This window comes from Pieris rapae, chromosome 4 (assembly GCF_905147795.1).
Source record: "Pieris rapae chromosome 4, ilPieRapa1.1, whole genome shotgun sequence".
Classification (NCBI taxonomy): domain Eukaryota; kingdom Metazoa; phylum Arthropoda; class Insecta; order Lepidoptera; family Pieridae; genus Pieris; species Pieris rapae.
Genome location: NC_059512.1, coordinates 5,998,276 through 6,024,566, shown reverse-complemented (window position 1 = coordinate 6,024,566; position 26,291 = coordinate 5,998,276). Strand labels below are relative to the sequence as shown.

Sequence of the window (26,291 nt, the reverse complement as noted above, 5' to 3'; positions counted from 1 at the left end):
TTTTTACTTTATTGGCTTCAGCAACAGATTGCTATTCCTCATAATTTTCCTTTAAATACAAAGTGATTGGACACACATGATTCTTTTGTTTAAAACATGCAAATTTCCTCACAATACTTTCCCTTATACAAGCAATTTAATTGCGCACATATAATAAAATTGTACACGGACTTAGTTTGAATGTTCGATCTTAGGATGGGGATTTATTGTTATAAATAAATACAGATACAAACTGTAATTACATTTAATATGTTACATACCGATGGCACCGTGTAAGGCACTTCCGTATCACGACAAATATTTGGAAATATTTCAAACAATTATAATAAACAGTTATTTTTATTATTCATCAGTTTGTACGCTTTTAAGAACACATTTATCAACTGTTACAGTATGTAAATAATCATATGTTAAATTAATTGAAATATACAATAACAAATTACAAAAATATCACGTTTAACATCACTATAAAAAATCAAATTAATAACCTAGCTTCAAAAAATAAATACTTACTATAATACACATACAGTTAACTAAGGTAAACACTGACTGTACAAAACGTGGATGGCACTGATTTGTTACCATGGTTACCATTACACAGGAAAACGTAACCATGGTGACAAATCGTTCATCCACGTTGTATATACGGCCTGTTGTTCACGATAATTATTTAAACTGTATGATCATTTATTATTTAACGTATAAATTTCATACATAACTAAGCACATTTCATAATAAGTGTGATGTTTATTATATTATGATTTATAAATCTAAATTTCAGTCGGGGGATGTTTTTGAATTTTTTGTAAGTACCTATATGTATAACGCCCTGTTTCATATCCAAACTACGAGTCGTAATTACGTAATCTTGAATATTGGAACTAAACGTAAAAAAGCACTTCATTTAGTCTTATAACGTTAAAACAATAGTATTTTGTAAGAAAGAGACATGAGTAGGTTTTACTTGGTCATATTATATAAATTATAGTGCTAGTCCTTTTATAAACAATTTCAACAATCCAATGCTCAATAATATAATTAAAAATTAATAATCGTTATGTTGTATCGTTAATTAATACTAAAATAACGTATAAAATAAGTCTACGTCAATATATGTAAAATGTTGCTACGCGGAATAATCACACAAATATTTTAAGACTTTAGCAGGTTTACTTTCTCATACTCTCCGCTACTGAAATTATTGTTAAAAGACTAAACTTTTATATAAATAAAATTAAGTACTATTTTATAGCCCACAATTAGTGTTTCGTTTTAAGCCTAATTAGCATATTAAAACACTTGATGATTACATATGTATTTAAAAACACTAGCGTAGCTTTAATAGTCTCATAGTAGAACTTAGATAACTTTTCAATCAAAGTAATAAATATGACACATCCATTTATAAATTACCTAAATTTCAATTTGACAATTACACGTCAACATCTGCGTTGTTGTCGTTATTTTTTCTACATTTCGTAACACGGTCAGAATTAAAGCCCGCATAATATGTCACGTTAAATATGGTTTCCAAAGCTCATTTTTCAATTTGATTAATGACATGTTTGACAGTGAAAAGGTATAGTAAAGGTATATTCATAGACTTTACTAAAAACCTAGTTTTCTATATCTACAATACCAATCGTAATTACTACGAATCGTTGTATTATAAATGAACGGTTATTTGTCACTTATAATGTGGACACGTAGCAGTCTCGTACAACAATCGTTCTATTACGATACCTCATCGATGTTTCGTATTGTCCGTAAGCCTGGGCGTTAGAACTCCGGAAGTATGTCCGAATGCTATGCACGTGCAGAGGCCGGATGATAGGTGATGACATTATGTGCGTGCGTGAATGGGGTTTGAACGGGCGCGTGTTCGGATGCGGGTAATTGCAACGCGCGATGTTTCCCTCCCAACGTACAACGCGTGGTCGCACCACTCTCAACTTCAACAATTGCTTCACTGCCAGTCAACCTATACAAAATATTTTACTTAAACATTGTTTCTTCTACACAACCCTTCACTATTACCATACTTTTATTAAAAATAATTTATTGCCAAATTGAATAAAAATATGTCTATTTCTAGTACTTATATTTTATATGAAGCAATGAAAGTTTTCAAATTTGAATATAAAATTAAATTAATACATAATAACTGAAGAAAGCCGCAGTGTCACCACTATCATAGTAGTTAAATTCATATTACTAATTTGTTGTTGTTGTCGGAATAGGTCCAGAAATCGGTAGTAAAACACGAGATAAAATATTATATTGATATCATCAGATATCAATAATTTAATCAATTTATAATAATATATTATGGGTAGATCATTTCACAACTTTGGTAGAAATATCTTCTAAACCATTAATATAGTGGACACTTACTATGAGGGAGAGAGACATAGAGAGAGCTAAAGAGAGAGAAAGAGAGAGATAGGGGTGACAGTCGGTTAAGACTGCGGTCCGTGCACCTCGATTCATCGAAAGACAATGCGATCCGATACAGCGGCGAGGCGGGTTCTTATCACTTGAAATGGGGCAATGACGTCAGGTGCACGTGTTTGTGCACGTGTCAATATCGCTCGATAACGCTGTCTCATTTGTACCAACTATCAACTACCGCCGACATATTAACGCTTTGTCTTATTAAATCCCTACTCAGTCAATAAGATGTGAATTAAAAATAGTCTACATTTAATACTTACATATGGTATCTGTTGGCTAATACGCCGATGAGTTCCCCCACCAAATCGGTCTGATCGTGCGGACAAACCAGTCCCAATACAAGGTCATTTCTCGCTGAGGGCACGCTTACGACCACCAGTTGGGCCTCGCTGCTCATTACACGAATTGCACCCACCTAAAATAACCCCACAGTTTATATTTAGTCAAATTTAGGAAACATTATTTTATACAAATGGAACAATGACAAAACACAATTAATGATCTCCTATAAGGAGATTTGGTATAATATATTGTAGTCTTGAACGACCCACAGCTGTACATATTTGTAATTCTTAATTTAGTCAATACCTAAATCGTCGGAGTTACGCCCCAAGAGTACCAGAAGAGTAGATAAGAAGCGTGCACTAACACTGTCTTCTGTTTAATAAGCGTAGAATAGCATTTCTTTGCTAAGTATACGTAAGTCATTAAATAGAGTAAATAATATAATACACTAGAATTTAAAATACATCTGTAAAAATCCATACGACTTTGTTAGTATTAATACTATGTAAACTGCCTACAATGTGTATGCGTAGTACGCGTCCAAATCTAATATTAAATACTAATTCCATTATTACACCATTTCATTTGAGGTCGCAACAGTGCGCCTTTTTATGCTGACAGTACTGTTACTAATAAAACAAAAGTGTATAATTTCTGCGAGCTGTACACTTACTTCAGTAATAGGCGTAGGTTTCTTCAGTAGTTTGAAAGTATTGGCATCCAGTTTGCAAATCGCTGTAGTAGTGACGAGCAGACAGCGCTCCGCCAACTTGTTATGCCGGTTGAATTTGTGGACCCGACACGAGAACAACGCCTTGCCAATGTTCTGGGACCGCTGCAGCGACGACAGCGCTGACCGGTACACCGCTAAGATAATTACATAGACATTATTTATTACAAACAAAACACAAACACATAGACGCATAACATGTGAAATGAAAAAATTAAATAAAAGATATAATGAGAGGTATTTTTTTTTTCTATTCCCATTCGGTTCGTCTCAAGCATGTAATGCGTGTGCGCTGTGGCTGTTATTGACCCTAGCTCAGCATTATGCTGAGGAGTAGAATGTTCCACAGCGCTGGTCATTCTGCCAGAGACCACATCAGCTAGTTTGCGCCTCAGTCGCAAAAAAATGATATATTAACAATTAGTAGGAAATGATGATAATAATAATATTAGTGAATGTTAGCAATATCAGTAATGAAGTCTGTTTAATATGGTGTGAAGTAAATAAAATAAATTATAGTCCCAATTTATGTACGTAAAGGTTTTTAATCCTTACGTATAATATACAAAATATTATATTTTAAATTCAATATTTCACTAATAAATAAAAAAGAATATTTCATCAATTACTTTTAGCATGCATTGCACAATCTGTGATACTGAGCGCAAAAAAATCAACTCACAAGCTTTGTCGTTATAGGTTTGGTCAGCCAAATAATCTCCCTTCCAAAGTCGGTTGGCGCCCCAGTGCGAGCGACGCGATTTAAGCGCACTAGCAGCGGATATCTTGAGCTTGAGTTGGTGCCACTGATCGCGGGGTACCGGCTTGAGTACCAAATAGGCTCTCCAACGCCTGTAAGCGCCTTGCATTAGCGCTACTGCCACGCCCCTTGGCGCTGCAGGCCACGACTTCATTACGCCACGCCCACGAGTTAACTCTGACTGAAGTGATGATATGTATTGCCGGAACTTGTAGCGTCTAGAAAGATACGTTAGTTATAGAGAGACTTAGGTGAATATATGGTAATTTAAAAAGAATACTTCACTTCTACCTAATTCTTTAAAACATTATCAACACTATTATCTTAACAAAGCAATGCTTGGCTGTCTTAATACTGTTGAGATAAACCTAATACATATTTTATACATTAATTAGCTAAATATTATTTGTTTAAAAATCAGTAGCACTACAACTTTTTTAGGTCTAGGCCTCAGATTTCTGTATCTGTTTCATGATCATTTTAAAATACAATAGGCAAGTAGTTGATCAACCTCCAGTGCCTGACACACGCCATCGACCTTTTGGATCTAAGATATGTCCGCTTCCTCACAATGTTTTCCTTCACCGTGTGAGCAAGTGTTAAATGCGCACATAGAAAGTCCATTGTTGCACAGCCGGGGATCGAACGTACGACCTCAGAGATTAGAGTCGCACGCTGAAGTCACTAGGCCAACACTGCTAGATATATATATAATAATTTGTCTTAAATACCTTTATGTCACTTACAGAGAAGTTAATGAATAATTAATTAAAACGTAGTACGTTTATGTATAAGATCTTTAATACACTATAGCAAGTAGAAACACTCACTTCCAAGCATTGTATATAGTAAGCGCGGCCTTCATCTTCTTATATCTCCGTCTGGCAACCGTCCCTCGCCAAAGCTTCTGCAGTAGTACCACAATTGATGGGATCAACTCCGCCCGTGCTGCTTCCAAGCCATGGATCGTTTTGGCGCTTCTGAAGACACAAAATTAACATGAACATGAACATTTGTTTGTTTGTTTGTTTGTTCCTTTTTGTAAATCTTTTTAGTTATAACATATCATGTATTCCATCTGTGGCTATGTTCTCGGTGTATTTGTTTGATATTATATGTATTTTGTGTTAGCTGTAGGAGTACAAAAAATAAAAATAAAATGAACATTATTAACCAATATATCCAGGTATTAGTTCCTGGGTGTAAACTAATACTAATAAATTATTTGTATATAATTTATATAAAAAAAATAATACACTTATTTGTTTAATATTATGTATCAAAATGACTGTAGAACTATAATGATGTAAGCTGTTGTTTTGACAATAACTAATTTTTGTGTACCTAAAGGCAAAACACCTTTCTACGCTGCAAAGTAGTTCTATGAATACATACAGGTTTGCGTCCAAGCACCAGCTTACACCCCTCAGTGGTAATATATTTTTAGAATTCAATTAACGAAAATAAAACTAATAATAGAATCCACTAAGGGCTAAATCTGCACTAAATCTTTAAAATAAATTAAGCGGCTTTTGTCAAAAATGGACATAGGCAATAGAAGAACTACTATAATTTCTAGTAATTTCCATATGAACGTATTTGATAAATACCCACCTAATAAAAAGTTTCGTGTGTCCAAACTGTACATCAGTGACTTGCAGATCTCTTAACAGCACCATGACAGCGTCACGATCCGAAGTACCGCGGAAATTGGGCCAAGTGTACTGGGAGAGCATCTTGTATCGCTTCAGGAATCGGTCGTATCGCTGTCGAGACGCGAAACCCGCGCGACGTACGCGTACGTTCTCCACTAAACCCAAGTACGCCACCTGATGTCGGACCTAAACAATAAAAAAATTAAAATAATAATGATAAATAATTCTATTAATAATTAATGATGATATTATAAAGAGGTAACGTTAATTTAACGGTAACGAAAATAAGAGGAGAGGTTTTTAAGGCTGGAGTAATCTCCGAATTTACTAAACCGATTTTGAAAACTCTTTTACCAGCCGAAAGCAAATTTATAGAAAAAAGTTTTTATGATCTGTCATTTTTACAATACTGTTTCTCGTGTAGCTTGTTTTTTAAAGTTAACAAAGCCAGATAACCTATTTTTTCTGCCAATCGCTATATATATAAAAATAATACAAGGAATAAATGTGAAAAATAGGTTATGAAAATAAATGCACAGTTTTAATACCAGCTGTTCGTCCCAGGTGTTGGGTGTTTGTAAAGAGTTAGGCTTAATGCATCGCACGTAAAACGGCTCCTTTGTTTGAAGGCCTTGCACCAACGCCGACATCGAACTGCGGAAGAGTGTCGCAGCAGATGGTGGCCGTTTTGATGTCTGAAATAAAAAATAGACTTAATTTATTGTTTTTGCAAACAAATATTTATATTTCTTAAAACTTTTTTCCCATGTCCCGTTCCTAACAACTGTTCCTAATATAATGTATAGTGTAGTTACTAACTTATTACAAAACATATTTTTTTGTCTGAATGTAGAGTATAAAAATATATACAGTCTGCAAAATACTTGAAATTCAAATCAAATGTACCTTCTGAATGTTCGTCCCACCCTCGGGCCACATGTCTCGTAGCGAGGCGACATTGGACGAATGAAGCAATCGCTTGAGGTCCTGCCACAAGGAGTCCTTGTTCTTGTCCATGAAGCCTGTTATCGCGTACGTCACGTCACCCGCGTAGTGTCTAAGGAAAATCTTTATTATTAGAATAATACACTACAAAATATATCAATATAATAACTTAAATGTCCGTTGCGATTCTAATTATTATAGATTGTACTGGTTGCAAAACAAAATAAAAGAAATAAAACTACAAATCGTTATTCTTGCAACACGTACGAAACAGGCGGTTAGAAATATTATTTTAACAATACAGTCAAGTAAAATACAGACAACAAAAAAAGCCTCCCGATAATCTAGGTAGTAGTAAACAAGAATGTAGCTTGTATGTCTAAACGAAACAATTACTTTTTTATAGGCATTTAAAAATACCTCTCTTGTACGCATGTAACTTCTTTTTAGAAATGTATTAAGACACATTCAAGGTTCGTATAGTAAAGGACAGCATCAGAAGAAAACCGACTTCTTTGGAAATAGCAAAGACATCTTATACCATGTATACCATAAAATCCAAACATACATTTACTTTTTATATGGGTCATTGAAACAATTATGTTTCGATTACGAGTAAATGAAATAATTAAGTGTCATACGTAATTCGAAAATCGACGCCATGTTTGAGTTTCTTGTCTATGGGTGTGAGTTGCCGCGAAGTGTAGTGCTTGTGTCCACTCAGCCTCTTATCCATTGCCTCTAACAATTGTTGGTCGGATATCTGGAAAATTGCAAAAATACGTTTAATGACATGAATCTACCACGTTGACGGAGAATTTCATGTGAAATAATAATTGCATTCATTTATTTGAAAGTAAGTAATAACCTAACTGTAAACCATATATATTGGACTTATTAAAGGCATCTAAAAATATCCAAAGTTTTTTTGTTAGGTAATGATACCTTAGTAGGGTTAAGACAGGCTTCATCCATGATGGCGATGATTCCCTGATGCGGTGCTTCAACCAGCTCACAAATGATGCGGTTATTGAAGTACGCCACCGGAGTCCATTGGATGCCCTCACGAGCGTATTCTTCTTGCTCCTGCTTCAAAACCAGCTCTGAAACGTGGGACCATAAATTTAGTACTCATAAGTAATTAAAAAGTCAGCGTTACAACTTGGCTGCTTTTTTAACAGGCAAGAAGATGATCAGGATTCAATCCCTGGATACATGGAATTTTTTGTCTATGGTTTCAGGTGTCACGGTTTCCTCATGATAATTTCCTTCACCATGCAAGTGAGTGGTAACACATCTAGGAAGAGGTCCAGTGGTGGACAGGCATGGTTCCAACGCATAAAAACAGGCAAGAGGATCGCACTCTTCAACTTAACTTCAAAGTGGATGTTTCATAGATTATATATTTCCAGATGGAGGCGTATACAGAATAAAAACTTTAATAAGAAAATATATAGTATAGTCTATACTAATATTGAATTAAGACACACCTATAAATAATTGCTGTAATTTCTCATTGCAGTAGTTGATACAAAATTGCTCAAAGCTGTTGGTCTCGAAGATTTCAAAGCCGTAGATGTCCAGTACTCCAATGAGGGTGCCGCCCCATTGCCCACTTGGCACTTCTATGGCCTTGTTTATCTGAAACATTTATATACTTTAAAATGTTGTGTTTCTTTTTGTTTAATATTAAAAGAGGGTATAAAGTTGTTGCAGAATTTTATATTTTTATCCTAGCATAAAACTCTATATTCAAAATTTAATAAAGATAAGAAATCTATCATCATGCTTATCACTACTGGAATTTTCAATATTTTTGTATTTATATAAAACATTTTCTGGTCTAATATAACTTTATATTACTTGAATGTTTTGATTGCTTTTACAGATGTATACGTCAGATTGTCTGTGGTGGCGAAAAGTCACTCTGGGTTTGTACAATTAAATTTATACGACGATTAAAAAATATATTAGAAACTTTTAACGTAGGATTTTTTACAGGTTAATAATTATTTTTTGTAATAAAGTGTGGAAGTAATTATTTAAAATAATTTACAGATGAAAAACATACCTGTCTGTTTCACTCTCATTCCGTAAGCAACCTAGCTCATTGATACCTTAACAGTCCAAAGAGGCGGCACTAACCTGTTGCACGATCCAGGTGAAGAGCCTGTCATAGGCGGCCTTAGCTAGTGCCAGACGTGTGTAGTGAGCGTCCACTAACGAGTGATCTTTGCTGACGAGTTCTCCGCCCGCGGCCAGCACACGTCCGCCCAAAGCACTACGTAACGCCGCCTCACTCACTCCCAGAGCGTTGACGCACGCTCTTACCGGCCCGCCCACCACCAACTGACCTTCCCCAGTTTCTGAGAATGTCAGCTCACCCTACGAAAAGTTTATATGATTTTGTTTATTTCTTTTTTTGTTTTATTTCTGAACTTTTCTAAAATAATAACACATTTGAAATTGAACGCATATACATATATTATTTAATTGCTGTTGACTAGTTTGTGGTTAATATGTACTTAGTCACTCTTACTTACTTCCTTAATATACATACAGTAAAAAAGTTTTTTTTTCATATAATAAAGTTCCCAAAAGAGAGAGAGTGTGACTTAAGATACATTATAATCTAGCCTTCACAATAATTATGGCTAAAAAGTAATTATATAATGACTTAATTTTCTCTAGATATTACTGAATAGCTTAAACTAAGGTAATGTTCATAAGCAGTATTAGTGTTCTATAATGTTTTCACATATAGTCCTTGCAAATTAATTGGAACAATATCGTAACAATAAACGTGAAAAAACGTTCTACAATGTTAATTTGTTTTTACATTTAATATATATACACAACTCACCAGCAAAATAACACCGGCCACAATACTCCATATGTCGTCAACAACGGCAGACGCAAAGCCCAGAGCATTAAAGGCGCTATTCGTAAGGGAATAGAGTTTAGAGTCTTGTGCGGTGGTGCGCTCGTTGCCCAATATCTTGTACACAGCGCTCGAGTTCAAACCAAACTTTTTTGTGTACGCGTTATTTGTGCTCAGCAACTGGAAAAAATAATATTATTATTAAATAGAACTATAACGAGACGTGTAAAAGAAAATCTAACTAGAGATTTATTGCTTATCAACAATCATGATATGTTAGTAGTTAAATTCCGATAAGTTATTTCAAGAAAACCGCTATTGATATTTTTTTTATAAAAAATAATATTGTGCTATTAAAACGCTGTATAGTACAGAAACCATGAAAACGTTAAGGTCATATTGCAGTCACCAGAAAATTTAAACATGGTACCAAAACACGAGTTGTAAATCAACCAATAACTGAAACGCAAATTGTAAGAGTCAAATTTGCAATGACTAGAAAACTTAAAGATGGTATCAAAACACGAGTTGTAAATCAACCAATAACTGAAACGCAAATTGTAAGAGTCAAATTTGCAATGACTAGAAAACTTAAAGATGGTATCAAAACACGAGTTGTAAATCAACCAATAACTGAAACGCAAATTGTATGAGTCAAATTTGCAGTGACCAGAAAACTTAAAGATGGTATCAAAACACGAGTTGTAAGTCAACCAATAACTGAAACGCAAATTGTAACAGTCAAATTTGCAGTGACCAGAAAACTTAAAGATGGTATCAAAACACGAGTTGTAAATCAACCAATAACTGAAATGCAAATTACACGAGTCAAATTTGCAGTGACCAGAAAACTTAAAGATGGTATCAAAACACGAGTTGTAAATCAACCAATAACTGAAATGCAAATGCAAACAGAACCCAAATTCAAAAAACTGACATTTGCGTGTCCTACAAAAGGTAAACAACACACAGTTTCCTGGGATAGGACTTTAGAAAACTTAGAACGATGTTAATGCATGGGTATTTCAATATAGTTACTCAGGTCATTATCCCGTATGGTGATAGATATGTAAGAAAACGTACGAAGAATCCCTAAGTCGCTGTTTAAACATAGACTAACCAATAGGTTTGGCTTTGACACAATTTCAATATAATGATGTCACTTTACTGTTTTCATATTGCACAATGATTTTGTTTAACTACATACGTTAAACAATTACATATGTTAGATACATTGTAAAGGTACTTGGAAAACTGACAAACCTTAGTGAAGTTAGTTGTATGGAGTGAATTACTAATAGGGAGAGCTTCACCTCACTAGCAAATCATACACAGAATTAGGTCGAAAGAAGAGTATATCTTTGATATATCCTAATTTTGGTTTGGGTTTTGAACTGTAATCTATGATCGTGTTATAAACGGATATTAGAAATCAATATCATAGACATTTTATTTTCAAATAATGGACGTGATCCTAATTCCACAAAAATAAGAATGTAAGAAAAGGAAGCTTTTATTTTAATATCATTAATTATTTTTGTGACAATTTCTTCATTGAAGGCATAAGTCTTTTAGAACATATCCCAGCAATTTTATTAAGAGTACTTTTCGCTTAATTTTACCTATATTAAACGCTAGAACACCGACCATCTGATAAGAGAATCTAAGGAAGTAGGTTTCAATAGTAGTTATGAATGGGTGATTCGTAACAAAGTTCGTCATAGTAAAGCAGATTAAATAAATCCTTGTTGTTCCGGCTTACAGCCGTAGTAATGCAGCGTTGCATTGATAATGGATCAAAGGCCGGATTAGGGTTTGCCAAATCCACCCATACATAAATTTCGGTGGATCAAAAGTATTGGTAATGGATTTTAATGTTGATCGGCTTACGTAAGGAATATGAAAAAACGCCGCCAAATAGTAATGGTGTGTTCCCGATATAGAAAAAACATCCTATCTATCTTAGATCACATTGATTTTAAAACATTATTAGATATACAGTGATCATAGCCAAAAAAAAGTTTATTGAAAATATAATTATAGGGAACCAAAACCAATGATCATGGCGTCATTGTATGTATTTTGTTTGATTATAAACATAACATGTATTATGATACACAAGAAGATTTTTCTAGAAAAGTCCATAGCATTCATTGTAATTAATAACAATAAAATTTTATTTTTTGCGTAATTAAGAGAAATAAAATGGTTACAAATATTATGATAATAACAAATAAAAGAAAATTACTTTACATATTTGTATTATTACCTAGTAAGTAGTACAAACCTGATAGAAGGCATGGAAATTCCTTTCGCCAGGTTGCAAACCTACGACTCGGCTCTTTTCTAACAAATAGTTGCTTATGTGTCCTCCAACAGGATCGCCTTTATAGTCGAAATTAATATCCATGTATTTGCCAAAACGAGAGGAGTTGTCGTTACGGTTCGTTTTCGCGTTCCCAAATGTTTCCAGGATCGAGTTCGATTGTATTAGAACGTTCTTCACTCTGAAAATAATAATAATTATATATGTCTAGTATTTGCGAAACCACAAAAAAAAATTTTGGAACATTTCTCTTAGATATGTTTTTCATTTGATTTAAATCGTTATACTTCTGGCCTAAAAGGTTATTATTATGCTGAAATATTACCGTCTGTATTGGCCATTGAAATTTAGAAATCAAAGATTTTCTTACGAGATAATTCCTACGGTGATGCTAGTGTTTACCCTAAGTCCTGCACTTTATGCAAACTGCAATTAAAATTTGCCATTTTTTACAGAACAGGGGGCAAACGTGCCTCCTGCACTTGATGTTAAATGATACCGCCGCATATGGACACTCTCAATACCAGAGGGCTCACAAGTCCGTTGCCGGCCTTTTAAGAATTGGTACGCTCTTTTCTTGAAGGCCTAAGTCGAATTGGTTCGGAAATATTTCAGGCTCCACAAAGCGGTGGTGCGTGGCAGAAATTGTCTTGGACGTCGAATTGATACGGGTGGCATTTCGTATTGCACCTCGACGTCCGATGATGAAACTCAGCTGCAGGTTTTAATCCGAACAACTCCTCTGAACACTCTCCAAATGCGGTAAAATGAATTTATTAACTAGTTAACCTTTGAGGTCTGGGCCGTAGATTTGTGTATTTATTTCATGATTATGCTAATTAAGCCTGACACACGCCGTCGACTTTTTGGGTGTATAAGCTTTCTCACAACGCATCCAACTACCCTGATCTTTAGTAACTAATTACCTGTCGATGTATTCCCTGTGCACTTGTGTTGTATTGGCGGCGATGTACTTCATGATGAACTTAGAAGCCTCCGTTTTGCCAGCGCCCGACTCTCCAGATATAAGCACGCACGTGTCCCTCCCCTGGAAATAAAGTTGTGTCAGTCAATTTCTATATTCAAAGGAATACTATAAAAATTTAAAATTAATGTGTAATTTAATAACATACTCTATTAGATATTCGTCTAGTTACCATTAGTTTTACGCATAATATAGTCGATGTAACAGGAAGACAAACTTAGTAAGATTTACTATAAAAGTTAGTTCCTTCCCAAATACCAAAATAACGGTTAATTAATTAATTGATTTCAACGCTATTTAATAGAGTTATCAAGCTTCGCCTAATTAACAAACTCATAATAAACGACTAAATGTTTTAACACATTACTTATAATGTGAATAGTAAGAGTAAATGTAATTTCAATTTTAATAATAAACTATATTTCAAATGTTCCATTGCGTTAAAGTTATGAACTAGTAATTGCTGTAATAAGTATAACTGTTCTGGGAAAGAATAAAAATGTCTTAAAAATAATATCATAAGAACCGGGCGGTCGTTAAGGATAAATTTGTGGTAAGCACGAGCCAAGACACAAAGGGCACTAAACAGTAAACAGTAGAAGCCGACTGGCCGCACCATTGTTACAACAAATGTTGATAGCTCACTTCGAAGGTATAAATTATATGGCGGCTCGCACTTCTGAGGTTAAGTTATGATATTATGTACTGTAAGTTAAATGCAGTGTTTCTCCTTCACAATGCAAGCGTTCATCATTAAACACACTAAAGTCAACGGTCTTGTTCAATGCGCCTGTCCTGGTTTTTCAAGAATGCATCTCATATTCAAGACGTATTAGCGGAGACAAATATTTTTGTTAAAAGCTACATAATAGGCCCATACATAAATTGCTCAATGAAACGCAAACCTTTCACATATTTCAAGCCTTTATATAATACAATTACATGTACTTGAAACGGGGATACTTTTCTTTAGCTAATCCCAGAGGCTCTTTTTTCTCTGCCTTTTAATAAATTTAAAAAATGTATTAAAGGAAAGCTATGTAAAAAGGCTTACTATAAAGTTAACGATTAGTCTAGTTGATAAAAGTGCATGGGACTAGTGCTAGACAGGCTACTTATAATTAATTTGCGATATTTGTTTTAAAATAAGATGAATTATTTGCTATTTTAAAAGAGCACCCAGATTTTTTTACGCCGGCTATTTATCTCGGCCTACACCCCCTGTCTTCTTTGCCAATGAGAGCGCATTCAAATTTAATGACATATTTTATTTTTATAATATATATGTTTTAAGTGATAAGGTAAATAGAGAGCATAAATTGATATAAATTAGGACCTGTTGACGCAGAACCCTCTGGCATGCATCTGCAACAGCGTACACGTGTGGAGCTACTTCGAACATCTCCCGGCCTCTGTACTGTGCCATATGCTGCGCGCCATAGATGTCAAGGGTCTTGTATGGATTCACTGAGACCAAAACTTCACCAATGTACGTGTAGATTTTATTGTGCTGGAATCTGAAATCAAATTATTACTATTTATTCATGAGTAGTGTTCAACATGAACGCGTGTTCGGATGAGGAAAAAAAAACATTAAGTCGGCATGCATTACACTCAAAATTCGGCAAGTAAAGGGCTATAAAATATCTAAGAAAAAATCTAAGGCCAAGACTATAAAAGGTTGTATCACAACTAGGTTGATGTTTATTATATTATGTATAAATTAAGAACGTTGGTTTGCGTTTAAACGACAGTTTTTTAATGTTACACGCTCATACGATTTTTATTACTTTTCAAATAAGCTAATAATAATAAGTATCAAATCAAAAATCTACGTAAACTAAATAATAAAAATAATACACCTGAGAATCGTTAGGTCACAAACCTTACAATGCTCTTTACCTTGTGTTTAATTAGTTTAACTTGAATAGTAATCATAAGATATTTTCATTGGATATGTACAATGTTGAATTCTCTTAGTGACACAAGTATACTTTTACAAGTATAACTGAAGGCTTGCGTTGCTTCGCGTGCCAAAATTCATAAGTTTCGGTCGTTCACCTTGCCGACATAACATTTCATGAGAAAGGCAGACTGAATTTATGTATTGTGTCAAAAACATCTTTAAATATGTCTTCAGATTAGTATAATTACAAGCTTTTAGACTTGATTCACGAATCAGTCAAGGCCTTAGCCGTAGCCTTTTATGAATGAGGTATGTATGTAGGTGACCTTTAATACATTTGCCCTATACATATTATACACGTACATAAGTTGCGTTGTGCTATTTCGGCTATTTGGTCAATATGAAATGAAAATTTATTGTATGATATTATTTCTATTTGAAAGTCTAATAAAGCCTTTAAGGTTAGGTAAGTAAGCTTTGTTTTTCTTTAGAGCGTGGTAGTCTGTGAATATTTGAACATCGTGAAAACGAGGGCAGCACAGCATAGACGAAGTTTACCAACATTATAATTAATTCAAAAAGCTCAATGTTACTTCATGGATATAAATACACGGCAATGAATCCTTAAGCTCTCAGCGACGCTGGCGAGGACTGACCTAAATACCAAGCAATTTATTTTCTTTTATATGACCTATATATTCGACATAATCTTCACGTCACACATCATCATGAGTGCTGCTTTCAATGCACAGTAAACTCTTACATTTATAGACCTTGAATTATAATTTACTCGTTTTAAGAGTCAACAAGGTTTTTATAAATTTAAAGATATTTAACATACAACGACTGCAGACATTTATGAACAAAGTATTGCAGAGCTACGGATATATACCGTATGGAATCTTCAGATAACACATATTAATGGAATTAGGAAATATAGAGGCTTTCGTGACCATGAACATGAAATTTATAAACAGCATGTTATATTATCTGCATGAGGTGCGCGCGCGCAGCTGACGTCACCCCGCGGCCGGTTTGTAGTTCAAGAGCAACCGGCCGCTGCCCACGGAGGCTAAACACATTAATGTGACGCTTATGCGTAATACTACAAGAATTTCGAAAAAGAAAAACAATTGATTATACCTTATATTACCAAAAACACTAAAAGTCGCGCTATTTTATTATACGAAGGAAACGAATTTTAATACACACTAATGTAATACAAAAACTATCCGCCTCATTAGCAAGTAGCTTTGGGGCCCTTAAGTATTACGTAAAAAGATTTACTGCATTTTATCGCCCCCCGACTTACAAGTAAGCAATTTTTATTTATTTGTTTATTCCACTACATTTTTCTATCTTAACAGTTACTACTAATTCGATAGAACTCGAAAATAATTCCCACACCAATTATCCTACATAAAAACATTAAAAAATTAAACTTATACGCCTAAATCTTATAACTAACAATATAATTAATAATACTACAAAAAACGAATTAATTTTTTGTAGAGATCCTCAAAATGCATTTCATTTCCAAAAGTAAACAATGTGTGGGCAAAATGTGTAAAAAAGTAAATAGTAACTGTTGACGTAATCACCAAATACGAAAATCAAAGACCCCCTACCCCCTATAGTGCTTACGTAATACTCGAATGGCCCATTTAGCAGTTGGCAGCCGCCTAAAAGATAAACTCTTGTTAACGTTGTTCTATGCTATATTTTAATAGAGGTATGTTAAATGAGATAAACTCTCCCATCCTCAGTTGCATACCCTATCTTTGCGGGAGATAAATTGTTACGCATGTACCGCTGTTTATGTTCACTGCTATGTCACGATTGAGATTGTAGAGTGTAATCTCTATCTAGAGAACCGAGATTTTTTTTAAATCGATTTAGGAAAAGAGATTTTTTTACCGATCAAAGAAATCCACGTTTATTTAATATTTGTGAGCGACATAGCTCCGAAATTGTTTACGTTTACATTTTTACGTGTCACAGTCCGTAGTCCCAGCCTGTTCGATGCCGTGGCAAGTCTAAGTTAAGTAAACGCCCAAACGTAGGTATGTCACGAGTAAAAAAGATAAGTTCTTATACATTAGACATAGATAATAAAGCAATGAATCAATTTAATTATAAAACAAAAACCTACCATACCTCGTCCCTAGTTATAAAGTATCAAGCAGACATGCAATATCGATTATATTCTATGCCCCATTGTGACATAACCATTCACAGGACATCGTTAGCGATGATTCATACAAAAATTAAAATGTATAAACAGATGATGACTAACACACAATAATCTAAGAACGACATCATTTATTTACACGTTATTAATCTAATATGCAGATGAACCTAGTCGTAAAACAGCTTAATATTTTATTGGGTTAGTAATAATTTTGTTACAGTTTAATTTATACCATAAAAAAATAACTGTAATAATTTCAATGTTACTTATTATTTAACCTGCATCTAATAGCGCGTGTATGTTATAATAACTATGTATATTAAGTGTTAAACTGTTTATTTAAAAAATATACTACTCTATTAGTGTCTCCAATATAACAAGTGATATCACTATCGATACGATATCGCACAGGTGAATTCTGATAGGCTTCGATAAGATATACTATACAAGTACACTACTTCTGCCACCTTTTATAAGTGGGCACCAAGTTTTTATTTCTAAAATTATTACATCTTGCTGCTATATTTAATACCTTAATATTACAGAAGCACTAAATGAGATTATAAGAGTCTTATCTATAGATAATGTAAAACTTGATCACATTTTATATGGGGCTAAATTTATTTATTTAAGTGTTTGTTAGTAATCCTGATATATTGATAATCAAATATGAGTGTAAAAAGCGAAGACATTGCATTCTATCCCTCGCCAAAAATGGGTTGTCTTCATAAGGTTTGGTTATTGGGATGCAGATAGGAGATCAGTCGACCGTCACGGTCTGACAATCCACAATCTCAGATTGTTCTCTATCTGAGATTGTGGATTAATTATTGGGTTCAGGCGTAAGCCACTATCGGCTATGAATATATCCTCATATAGTTGTTTTTATCTATTTTTCAAACATGGTTCAAGGCATTTGTTTACAGACTGTTTGCATTGCTGACCTCCGGCAATGTCCACGACGTGAGATTCATACCAAGCAGTGGTAGAAAGCGTATCGTCAGTACCCAAAAGTAGTCTGTCGAGGCTGTATTGTAGTAATGTTTGAAACAATGAGTTTACAGACGTCAACAATTCGTGTGTTTCGGTTTCAAACACATGCTGTATGTATATTATAACTGACCCACAGATTTGGATGGAAAATATTAGTTTGAAAATCACCTTCAGGCGGTATTACTTAATGATAAATGTGATTACCATCTATTTTCTAACTTTTTATTGTATATATATTTATATAATATATATGGATTATGGATAAGTTTCAATTTATGGTTATTCTAAATAATATATGGTAAGTAAATTGGTGGATGGTGAATGAATTAGGAAATCAACGTGTTTTCAAAAATAGTTTTACGATAGCGGTTTAATTCTGCAGCTATTTAGCAATTGGATTTAAATAGAACATAGGTTGTTACACTCATTTTAGTTTTAAAATAACAAAATGGAATGAACAATCGAAATACAACAGGTACCTCTGGCTGTAGTAGGGTTTACAAACGTAATATAATATCAAACGTAAGAGAGTTATAGTGACAGAAATAGATTAATCTTATTAAGCAGCAGAATTCAGGAAATGACGTTCGTCCAACTATTGATAGAACCGGACTTAATCTCACAGCTAAAATTTGATTATAGCCTACAAACTAAGGTGTTATAAAGAGTTCCGTTTGCCCCAAATCTCCAAGACATAATAAGGATGTTCAACTCAGGAAGTGACTGTATTCTTGGTCAAAGCCAATTTCCTACCACGTGTTAATGCTTTTACTATCTTGTTCCATTTTTGACTATCAAAATTGGTCGTTAGAGCTTCTATAATAATGCAGGCGTTGAGAATTTTCTTCAAATATGAGAGAGTAGTCTCTAAAGGTTTGGGCGAAATTTATTTTGTACTCTAAGAATTACAGTTTAACATTTTGCTATAAAATATATTTGGATCTTACATCATAACATGAATCATTTAAAATGTTTATTTACCTGGTATCATTACGTATTACTATTGACTCATTGCAGGTACTATATTACGTGGAGACTATTTTGTAAATTAAACTATAACATTTGGTATAGCATGTGACGTAAATAATATCGTAGGTAAGTACTTATGACTATTCTCTTACAATCTCAATAAATGTATTAAATACATATTTGGATAATAAAGTAAGATTGTAACAAAAAAAATGCGTAAGAAATAATGCTTATAGAGTAATTATTCACGACTGTTTCGACAAAGACAAAGGTTAGTTTCAAAATGTTGATATTAATGGCTTTTTTTAAGATGGCAAAAAATTATTACAATCTAATTGTCTATCGCGTATATTAATAACACTAGAACACTTTTTTAAATAATAGAGTTTTAATAGGATCTTATAATAAAAAAAAAACAGTACTTTGTTTTAACTTTAATAGTACTGTACTTATCCACACAACGACACACAGTCTCTGTACGACAGAGAGATGTAGCCAGGATGGATGAGGTAGGCAAGAGAAGGGATGAAGTAGGATGGTGCAGAGACGACTATTGAAAATTACATTTTTAGTGTAGTGTTAGATGTTTTTGTAATTAGTTTTATTTTTCAAAGGGATCTTTTATTTATTTAAGTAATGCAAACATAATACTGTATTAAATAATACCACGACCACGATTAGAATACGGCCACCATAGCCTTAGCTGTTAAACAAACAAACAATTATTTCCTAAAATACAATAATTATCTAAAGAACTTCCCTACAATTAAACCCTTTCTTTCTATAATTTTTCTTTTACTACGTAACAGAAAAACAGGCTAACTACTATTTTTTTTAGTATATCAATTTAACAAAATCAGAGAAATAGTCCCAGTGTGACCTCTTGATGTGTTCCTAAGTGCTTGTACCGTAAGCGAGAATAGTAGCAAAATAATACAGAAGAGCATTAGATATACCTAACTAAAAAGTAATTTGCGACATCTTAGTTGTGTAAGAAATTTTTGTTTTCTAAGTTTCATGTTACTACAGATTTTATACATTATTGACTGATTATGTCATAGTTATACCAATATTGTTCTTATTATGTAGGTTTATCTGTAGAGCAAAATAGTTTACTTCCTACACATCTACTACGTATTTATAAATTGCCCAATAAATAAAGGCGCTTAGGAAATGATGATCTGATTTACACTTATAAAATAAAAAAGCCTATTTATTTCTTGCAAAGAACAAAGTAAACTTAATATGTACTATTTATTACATATATATTTACACTTATTTTACTTAAACTATTTATAGTTTTACATCTTCCCTGGCATGACAGAATTATAAATGTTGTATTGTAAATAAATAAAAGTATTACGATGATAAGATTTGAAACCAAATACAAATTATTAACACGTATGAGTTTAATCTGCTTTATCAATAAAGTAGGTTTTATGAATACTGTTTATTGACTTAGATGAATAATAGATAATAAAATCAATAGAGGTTGCTTACAAATTACGGGTTTGTAAATCGGTTAAAATACACAATTTTGTTGTAGATTTTTAATCCAATACCAACAAAAATAACACGGAAAAAACATAGTTTAACTATAAAAGCTTATCTTGTGGATATTGCTAGTACTTCAACCTACGCCTGTCTACCGGTTCAGAGTAGCTCATATGTGTTAAGTCGGTCATGTGTATTCTAATGAATGGTCAAATTATCGCCATGTATTAAGGTCAATGACCGTTACGCCGGGTTAATTGTTCTTAGTAATGAATATGCCTCCAGTGAAGAGAATTATCGAAAGTCAAGTGATAGCGGAGATGCTATGAACAATCAATAGCTTTAAAATTAAACAATATAAAGTAAGGTCTCACGTGACATCAGATACAATGATATAAAAGAAAACTGCCTGAAAACCTTAAATACCCAATAATAAAAATTATTACGCATTTTATTTGTCGCTAAGGCTCTATTGCACATGATAAAAGTACAATAAGACAACAACCAAGACCCAAAAACTATACATTAAATGTAAGATTAAATGTAATAAGGACTTCGTTACATTTAGTTAGTCTAGACTCTGAATCAACGCATTTCCCCAAGTAAAAAAAAAAGAAAAAAAAAATAAGATTCTGAACCTTACAGACGTTGTTAATTATTAATAAAACTTTTATCTGCAAATACTGTAGGCGGAAACCTAGAATAATTATTAAATTAAATATAATAATATGTATAACATTCAATACTAACATATTATGGTAGGGGAGCCCACGATGCTAAATGGGGATTTACTCGAGCGTCGTGGAGACCTATTGGGTTGCAAAGCTTAGATGATAAGAAGAAAAAAATGTTATATGATATATACCTTTTCATCGGTGGGGAAAGCGGCTATAGATGTTTAAATATGTAAAAAAAAACTGTTGCATGGACATACTCGAGCGCGTCAGATATTGATAGCATCAATGTCCTACGTATTTTTAATAATGTACGTATGTTAATCTCATCATTTGCATGATGGGGGTGGTTGTACGTAAGGGTTAAAAATGAAAAAAAAAAAATTTAATCGAGCGCGTCAGGTTTTCTAAGGGGGTGTTAAGTGCACCAAAAAAAAAGCTCTCATTCAATAATCTGACGATTTCGAGCTGACGCAAACTCGCAGCCATTATGATAATGTGCAAAAAAAAATCGCCATTTTGAAATACTCGAGCGCGTCAGATTAAGATATATATGGTTCAGATTCATATTCTAAACGTACTGTCTCATAATCTGACGATTATCTAGAGGGATTTGCCTGATCTGACAAAAAAAATATTAGAAAAACGGTTCACCCTAAAGGCCATGCCTGCAATTCCATTCCTGGGCGCTTAAAATTGTACTTATGAGCTCGCTGAGTTCAAAGAAATAATATTTCTATGCGTTTGAGTTCTCCCAGCTCGAAAGTCTGATAGAAGTTTCATAGAACACTATTTTTGAAATTTTCAAACCCCAATAACTTTTGAATGGATCAAGCAATTTTCCCGCGGTTGACGGCGATCGACGCATTTTTTAGGCTCTAATTATTTAATTTCATCAAAAACGATAATCCGATATGAAATGTCGAAGTTATGTGATAGAAACACTTTTTTCGGTTTTCTTTCGTTCACGATATCTCTCGAACGAATCAACCGATTTTCACCAGTTTGGTGGCGATCGACGTCGTTTTTCAAGCTTAAAGATGGATTAGTTTTTTGAAGTTGATGGATAAAGCCGTTTAAAAGTTATTGCAAAAAAACACTTTCAAAAAAACAAATTGTTATTTTATTAGATTTTTCAAAATTTCTCAAAATCTATCGGTCCCCATCGGTTCAAATTCATATGAAATCTAATTTTGAGGGAAACGCGGAGAAGGAAATGTAGGCATCACGCAGCTGCACGCGTTTATCGCACGAACTTTATCGACGAAATTTTGTTATTTCGGCTTGCGGAAATCGTCAGATTATATATATTTCAATATTCTTGAATTATTTCATTCAAAATAAAAAAAAAATTAGCTACGCTCGAGAATGTCAAGATGACGTTTTTTTTTTACAACTTTGCTGCCCTCCCCTTTCTTTACGTCACTCTCAAATTGTCAGATTAGTGGAATATACACTTTTTAGGATGTAATTAACTCACACTACCTTAATCTGACGCGCTCGAGAATGTCTGATGATCAATTTTTTTTTATTAATCTGATCCTGTATCCTTCACGGGCGGCCTTATATATGGGCCTCATATTTGGTGGAGGTACTTAACCGGGTACAAGGTATCCCCCTGTATATTAATCTGCCGCGCTTGAGTAAATCCCGAAATCCCCTCTTGGGCTCCCCTACTATTAAAAGATTTCGAAATATCCGTGCTGTTTATATCATAATGCATAAACATGAAGACTCTCCAGGGGTTGTTGCGCCAAATTTTATGCGGTCACGACATAAAGGTGCGAGAAATGAACTAATTTAATACAACACATTCGGTTTCATGCTCTGATACGCCTGCAAAGGTCATAACATTACAGACAATGAACTTTAGCGAATACGTGACTTTATCATCTTCTATATTCATTTACCAGCATAATGGCCTTTTATTTATTAAGTGATTTGGCGATTGACCTATTAATTGACTGTTTCTTAATTGAGTGTATAATTACTAATGAAGTGTGAAATGACGTATCAACTTTTAATTTTTGAATGCAAAAATAAATCAGTCGAGAAGAACGCAAAGTTTGTGGGTATTCAAATAAGATTTTTAAAGTACAGTATAACAATTATTTAGAGGAAATAACTGATATGATAATAATAATTTCTCGCAGAGGTTTACGCAGTAGACTTAAACGTCAAGTTTCTTAGTTGAATTGTCCCACAACGGTCATGGTCTGGAAGCTGGTGTGTGTCCTTTCCCAGACAGTTTCTATACCTATGAAAATGTTTGGTTTATTCGTCTAACCTAGGTTTGATGCCATTTAATATCAGCTATGATAAACATGGACGTATAAAACATACATATATATTATTCCAAATTCGAAAGAATATGGATGAGTAACATGTAATTTACGTGTGCACTATGAATACTTTGATAATGGTGCGATAAGAACTGACCACTGCAAATAGGAACGTATAGGTAAGTAGTAAGTACCTAGGTAGATAACATTACTATTTATTAGTATATTGTACTTCGTGATTCTTTTAATCGCTGTTAACATTGTAAAATTTTAATGTCACCTAATAGTGTAAGGATCTACCTAATATAGTATTTTATTATTTTACATCTATTAATTTTTAGCATGAAAATAAAACTAAAAACATATTTCTACTACGTTCACACAAGCATTCTAGGTGATCAATATAAAAATAGCAGCATTGCAGCTATAACTTGCACAATCCACACAGTACGTGAGAGACTACTCGTTCTAGATTCCTATTTGATAGAAACACAATTCATATTTGTGCAACTTTCATTAAGGATCCATTACAGTATTACACCTATACTAATGACGTGAAAGCAAATACGTCTGTCGATTTACTACACATTAAACGATTGGATCGTTTTCAATTTATGGCGAGAAGATAGTGGCGTTACGTTAGTCTTTCATCTAATGGAATGGCACATAAAGCAACCTAAGTATATTTAGCTAGAGATATTGCTAAAGTCGTAAAAGGAGATAGTAATGAAGCGGCAAGCCACAAAGGGGTTTGGATGTCATGGAATAGCCGGTATGACACACGCGCGGAATTAAGCAATGTTGTGGCATGTTACATAAACATGATTGATCTGTTGCGTCTACATACTAATTTCAATTAATTCCAACCCCTCCCGATTCAATACAGCACTAAATTGCGTTTTCGTTATCAGGTTAGTATTTTTAGTATGCTTCGAAGCAGCCGTTATAATCTTACGTGTAACAAAGAAAAACTTAATTTGCAAACACAAACTGTGTTCAAAACAAATTTGGAAGAATTAAAAAAATTAAGCTATCGCATCAATAAAACGAATTCAGCCCATGGGCATCTGTAAATGGAGGTGATAATATAGAGCAACAAGTGCAATTATCAAAGACGAGGAAAACGAAAGGACGCATCAACACCTTGAAAGATGACATCACGTCGAATGCGCGCCATTGTTCGTACGGTGCCATCATCACTCGTAAACAATACACGTCTTTTAAAGTATTAGACTCTCTAATATACATAGTACTTACTTAAATCTAAATCAACTAGTAATTCCCCATAGTTTTCCTCCATCCTTTAGTTTCTGATATATGTAATAAGTACATAAATTAGTCAACAATACTAAATAAATAAATAAATAAATACTCATATGTATATATATATAAATTTGACTATTAAATAATAGATTACTGTGGACCTTTTGAATGACTTCCATGACAATATCTGAATTCTGTAACTGTTCCACATGTAAATTTTTTTTTACCATAATATACGTACATAGTATGTACATGTTACGAATTTCGTTTGAAAATTATATTCCTTAGTCGTTTTTATAAGTGAAGTGATAGTTAACAAATTAATGCAGCATTAATATTTACGAATTGCCTAATACACAATTAAACAATCTTAAGATGCATACTAAGTAGTTTTTTTTTTCTATGTAAATTTAGCTCATCTGTTGTTTTTCCCCAAAGAATAAAGTGATGCATCACCTCATACTTCCTCATAAAAACTTTTCATTTGATGTCATTGACTAACCCTAAGATTCAGGGTGAAGTTTTAGCTCCATAACTCCAGTACCTCAAATACAATATTTTTACATTTGAATGTAAAAATGACAATTTTACTGTAAGGGCTTTATAAAATTAAGTAAACCAAGATGTTCTTACTATCTGTACAATACTATCTCTAAAAACATCCTTTAATTTTACCAAGTTTAATCATTACATAACAACTACAATTTTAATCTCTTATTTTAGGGATTAGAAAAGTTTATAGAAACAAAAAAATTTAATATGTTAACATGAAGATTAATTATTGTTGAAGAGATATATTTAACAAATGTTAGTATGTGCACACTATTTTTTTAAATATTTGAAATAAAGTCATTAAATTTACATATTTTAATGAAATATAATAAATAAATATGTAAAATAATGATAACAATTTACATTAAAAAAATCTTTCAAAATTTACACAAGTGTGTAAATTTTGTTGATATTCATTTCGAAATATCAACTGCATTGATATGAAGATTTATGACAAAAATCCTCATATTTTTAGTATTCAAAATAAAAATGATTTTAATTTAATTTAATTAATAAAGTCAAGTTATGAACAAATATATTTAAGTAACATTCTTCATTAAATTTTTTTTAGAGACTCACCTGAGATGTAGATTTTCAATAAATTTGTCCGTTGTCAAATTGTCCAGAAGAACAAAGTCGGGAACCCCAACTTCTGGTTGCGTCGTCATATTTTTCACTTATCGAACTACATACACGAAAATAAAGTAGTTGTTGAACTATCTTTCAGCTTTTAAAATATAAGAAACTTGTTTAACAACAAACTCGTAACAAGAACATATGAAACAACTGACTCACACCGACACTAAGAAAAAACTGTCAATTTTTAAAACATGTAGTTGGCCGTTGGCACTTGGCGCCTGGTGGCCACAGAATACTTAATAGTAGTGGCTTTTGGCGCTTCTATCATTGTAAAAAATTACCTACAAAATTTCACAATATACCGAAA

At 33.3% G+C, this 26,291-nt stretch overlaps 1 protein-coding gene across 1 annotated transcript; it reads right to left on the bottom strand.

Moving 5' to 3' along the window:
* Positions 1-1,603: 1,603 nt before the first annotated feature.
* LOC111001282 (unconventional myosin ID) lies at positions 1,604-26,207 on the bottom strand. Its single transcript, XM_022271135.2, has 17 exons — positions 25,925-26,207; positions 14,358-14,538; positions 12,963-13,084; positions 11,998-12,217; positions 9,693-9,890; positions 8,975-9,214; positions 8,320-8,470; positions 7,775-7,932; positions 7,471-7,592; positions 6,791-6,941; positions 6,433-6,579; positions 5,844-6,070; positions 5,060-5,209; positions 4,152-4,447; positions 3,413-3,606; positions 2,715-2,869; positions 1,604-1,981 (listed from the first exon to the last, which is right to left on the bottom strand). Exons 1-17 carry the CDS (start codon positions 26,011-26,013, stop codon positions 1,807-1,809), a joined length of 2,976 nt encoding a protein of 991 aa, XP_022126827.2. The 5' UTR covers positions 26,014-26,207; the 3' UTR covers positions 1,604-1,806.
* Positions 26,208-26,291: the final 84 nt, after the last annotated feature.